Raw genomic sequence first — 4,322 nt, 5'->3', positions numbered from 1 at the left:
TGCTTGCCTGGCAAGTGCAAGGACCTGAGTTCAATCCCCGGTTCCACAAAAAGAAAAGAAAAAGGAAAAGGAAAAGGAAAAGGACCAGCACTGTAGCTCAATGGCAGAACACCTGCTTAACGCACATGACGGCCTGAGCTTAATTCCCAGGATGGAAAAAGTTGCAGGAGCTGAGAGAAGAGGGGAAAAAAGAAGCGAGTTAGACAATTAACAGCTGGGGATAAGACAAGGAGAGACTTACAGGCAGGCAGTAGGGAATTTATCCTTATCCCGCCGCCGTACAGCATGAAGCCGCTCAAGATTCTCACAGTGCCCTAGTGGGAATAGTAAACACATGGGCTGCAGAGGAGCTGCGGATGAGGCTTATTGCCGCTGTGACTGGCAGCGGCCGTGGTGGAGAGAAATGCACCGTCCTGTTGTGTGGGAGGCCACATTGGCAGGACGCAGTGAGGCGGGGAGCTTGAAGAGAAACCAAGGATGCCTGGGTGGGGCCTTGAACGGCACTGTCATCTACTGAGTTGCGGGAGAAAGGCATCAGACCTATATTTAGGAAGAATAGTTAGATCTTGGAATCTGATTCACTCTTAGGGGCTAAAGAAGACAGAAGAATTAGGTTTGGAAAAATACCTTGATATACCTGTATTATTAAAAGCAGTTGCCGCAGGCTGTGGTGAAGCCCAGGCAAGGAGTGCTTGGCTAGTGTGCAGGAAGCCTGGCTTCTGTTCCTGGCCGTGAAAGAACATATAATAAAACATTCAGCTCCTCCATCAACTGTAACGTGAGGGCTCATGCAGCTGCACATGGCTGGTGGGTACCACGTTGCTCTGCAGACATAGGACATTTTCGGCACTGCCACAAGCTCCATAGACTAGCACTGCTCTAACCATGGGCAGGAAGATGGATGTTCTGCAGGAAACAAATCTGTACTCAGGAGGCCGAGGCAGGAAGACTGCTGTGAGTTCAAGGCCAGCCTGGGCTACACAGTGAGTCCAATGCCAGTTGGAAGAAAACACTTCACAGAGAAACAAAACAAGTGCGTAAAAGGAGACATGCCCCAGTAAGCTTTGAGTCCTTTTCCCCAAGGATCCTGATGCCACTGCCTGACTTATAATCTTGGTTGTTAGTATCTGGCTCTGTGACCTCACGCTTGCCACCCCTGCAATGTTTGCAATTGTTACTTTTTTTTTTGGCGGAACCAGGGATTGAACTCAGGCGCTTGCATTTAGCAGGGATTGAACTCAGGCCCTTGTGCTTGCCAGGCAAGCGCTTATTCTACTGAGCTATCTTCCTGGCCCTCATTTTGTGTGTGTGTGTGTGTGTGTGTGTGTGTGTGTGTGTGTGTGAGATAGGGTCTCGCTATGCACTTCAGGCTGGCCTTAAACTCGCTTTTGTAAGTCCAGTCTCCTCTCAAATTTACAAGCGATCCTTCTGCCTCAGCCTCCTCAGTGCTGGGATTACAGGCATATGCCACCATACTAGTTTACACTCACTTTAATGAAAGTGAATATTGTGGGGAAAAAAGAAAATAAAAATCACTTATTTAAAAGTGTTATTTACTGCATTTTCTGCCACAAGTTTTTGCTCATGGATATATCCATACAGAGCTCAGCAAAACAGCTCTTTAGGCTTTCTCCTGCCAGACTGCTCGCAAACTCCTCAGCTTTCTATTACTTTCTGAGCCTAGTCCTAGACAATGGGATTTTAAATCAAAGCCCGCCCCTTTGGCGCCTTTGAACGCGCCACAGGTAGACGCTCGAGCACTCTGGGTGTTGGGGGTGGAGGCTTTCTCAAACGGAAGTGACGTAAGCAGAGACCCAGCGGAAGCCGCGGAAGAGGGCGGGTCTGACGGCGCGAGGAGCTCACTTCCGGAAGCGGTGTCCGCTTCAGCATGCTTGCGGAGCTCGGTTTAATCGGCACGATAGGCGAAGATGACGAGGTACCGGTGGAGCCCGAGTCTGACTCCGGGGATGAGGAGGAAGAGGTATGAAGCGGGGCGTGGTTAGACAGCAGCGGGCAGGGTCCCTTCCCCGTGATTCCTCAGGCTCTTGTCCTTGAACCCCCAGTTCCGTGGCGGGTCTCCCCGGGATCCCGAGCTCTTCCTCAGCTTGCCCTCCGCCGGCTGTCCTACACCTCTGCTCTGTTGGCCCTGCTGGTGCGTGTCGCCGTGCTGGGCACACTGTCCGTCCTCCCACCTGATAGTGAACCCGGGTCCTGCCGTAATAGAGGTGAAGTCTGTCGTGATTCCTGAGCCTGGCCATCCATCCTTCCATTCATCGAGGCAGGGCTTGCTAACGTCCCTAGACGTGGTGGAAACTGTCGGGACTTGGCAGTGGACGTCGTGAGCGGCGCTCTGCAGACGCTCACGCTGGACCGGGCGGTGACAGACGGTGCGCTGTGGCCCGACCAAGGCGCCAGCGGGTCAGAGATCCAGCCCAGGGGTTTTCCTTTGCGCTTGTCTCCTGGTCTCCCTTACCTTCCCATCTTTCCATCTTATTCCCATCTCAAGGCGGAAGGAAGCCTTGGAGTGATTCTTGGTGGCCTTTTCTCTTCCCGTTTTCCGTACACCCCAGCCCGCGGCGAGCACCCGTCTGCTCTCTTTTTCTATGAGTCAGACTTCGATTCTACAGGCAGGCCTGTTACTTGTGTCAATCAGGTTTTCTACAAACTTATTTTTGGCTTGCTTGATCTGTCAGTTACCAAGAGAGGTGTGTTAAAAATCTCTCACGTTTGTAAATCAGTCATTTTGTCCTTGTGCCCGGTTTTGCCTTGTGTACTTCTGCTCTCTTCCGTCCTCCCACCTGATAGTGAACCTGCTCTTCCTCCCCGGGCCACCTGCTCTTCCTCCTGTTTCCTCTCGTTCCCATAGTCACCCTGTCTCTTCCCTTCCCAGGGGCCCATTGTGCTGGGCCGAAAGCAGAAAGCCTTGCAGAAGAACCGCAGTGTTGACTTCAATCCTGACTTCATCTTTACCGAGAAGGAGTCTATGTATGATGACAGCTGGGCTCTGGCTGATGTCATGAGCCAGCTCAAGAAGAAGGTGAGACTGACAGTGATGGATAGTTGTGAAGGTTGTGGGTGGAGGAGTTCACCCTGACTTCAGTGCTTCTCACTCAGTGGATTCTGAAACTCCTTTGATTGATTGATTGATTGATTTGTGTGTGGCCAGCTCAGTCTACCAGGGGGCGGGGCTGGCTGGCATGTGGTGCTGGGGGATTGAACCGCGGTCCCTGTGCTGTGCTTTGCTAAGCTTGTTCTAAGTAGGTGCTTTAGACCACTGAGCCATCTCACCAGCCCTCTGAAACTCCTTTGAAAACCTTTGGTGTAGTTTGTATTTATTTATTTATTGGCTGGCTCAGTCCACCCCGGGGGAAAGGCTGGTGTGGATGCTGGGGATTGAACTGTGGTTCCTGCGCTTGCCTAACCTTGCCTAAGCAGGCATTTAGACCACTGAGCTATCTTGCCAGCCCAACCTGTGGTGTAGTTTTGATGGTATACCCTTTTTTTTTTTTTTTTTTTTCTTCTTCTTTTTTTGCTGTACGCAGGATTGAACCCAGGACCATGTGCTTACCAGGCAAGCGCTTATTCTACTGAGTTATCTCCGTGGCGATGGTATACTTTTGAAGGACATCACAACCCAAAGTCTTTTTTTTTTTGTGGAACTGGGGATTGAACTCAGGCCCTTGCACTTGCCAGGGAAGTGCTTATTCCACTGAGCCATCTCCCCGGCCCACAACCCACAGTCTTAACACCAACATATAAAACGATCCAACATGAATTTATTGTAAACCCTAATATAATTATATTCATCTGCTTACAGGTGACATGTAGAAGTATTGCCCCATGATAACTTTTCCTGGAGGTGGGGGTGGTAAATTCTGACTTACTTCAGTGTATTAAGGCAGATCTGGATTTTTTTTTTTTATGTATTTTGTATAGGATCTCACTACGCAGCTCGGACTCGTAGTGATCCTCCTGCTTTCAGCCTCCCCAGTGCTGGGATTACAGGCGTGCACCACCAGGTTCTGGTTCACTGCATCCATGGGTGGGGCTGACGCTGCTTATGGGTGCCAGGGATTGATCCCCAGTCTTGGCGCTTGCCTAAGCAGGTGCTTAGTCTGCTGAGCTGTCTTGCTGAACCTCAGATCTTGATTTTTATAGTGCATTCTTGTAGTACCAGCAACTCAGGGGTTTAAGTCCAGCTCAGCTCACATAGTGAGATCTTGTTTCTTTCTTTCTTTTTTTTTTTTTTTTGTGGAACTGGGGATTTGTGTGTAGCCCACCAGGGGGCCAGGCAAACACTTACTCAACAGAGCTATCTCCCT

The 4,322-nt window shown here is 50.4% G+C and overlaps 1 protein-coding gene across 2 annotated transcripts in view; it reads left to right on the top strand.

Annotated features, from left to right (window-relative positions):
* The first annotated feature begins 1,842 nt into the window (after positions 1-1,842).
* Ddx27 (DEAD-box helicase 27) overlaps positions 1,843-4,322 on the top strand; it is a 20,482-nt gene continuing 18,002 nt past the window's right edge. For both annotated transcript variants that reach the window (XM_023720788.1, XM_023720789.1), the window contains exons 1-2: positions 1,843-1,981; positions 2,891-3,037. In XM_023720788.1, coding sequence (XP_023576556.1) covers positions 1,889-1,981; positions 2,891-3,037 — 240 coding nt within the window. In that variant the 5' untranslated portion in view covers positions 1,843-1,888. The remainder of the gene's footprint in view (positions 1,982-2,890; positions 3,038-4,322) is intronic.

Source organism: Octodon degus, unplaced genomic scaffold, assembly GCF_000260255.1.
Source record: "Octodon degus isolate 3935 unplaced genomic scaffold, OctDeg1.0 scaffold00077, whole genome shotgun sequence".
Classification (NCBI taxonomy): Eukaryota; Metazoa; Chordata; class Mammalia; order Rodentia; family Octodontidae; genus Octodon; species Octodon degus.
The sequence above is the reverse complement of the archived record's forward strand: the minus strand, read 5'-3'. Positions and strand labels throughout refer to the sequence as shown.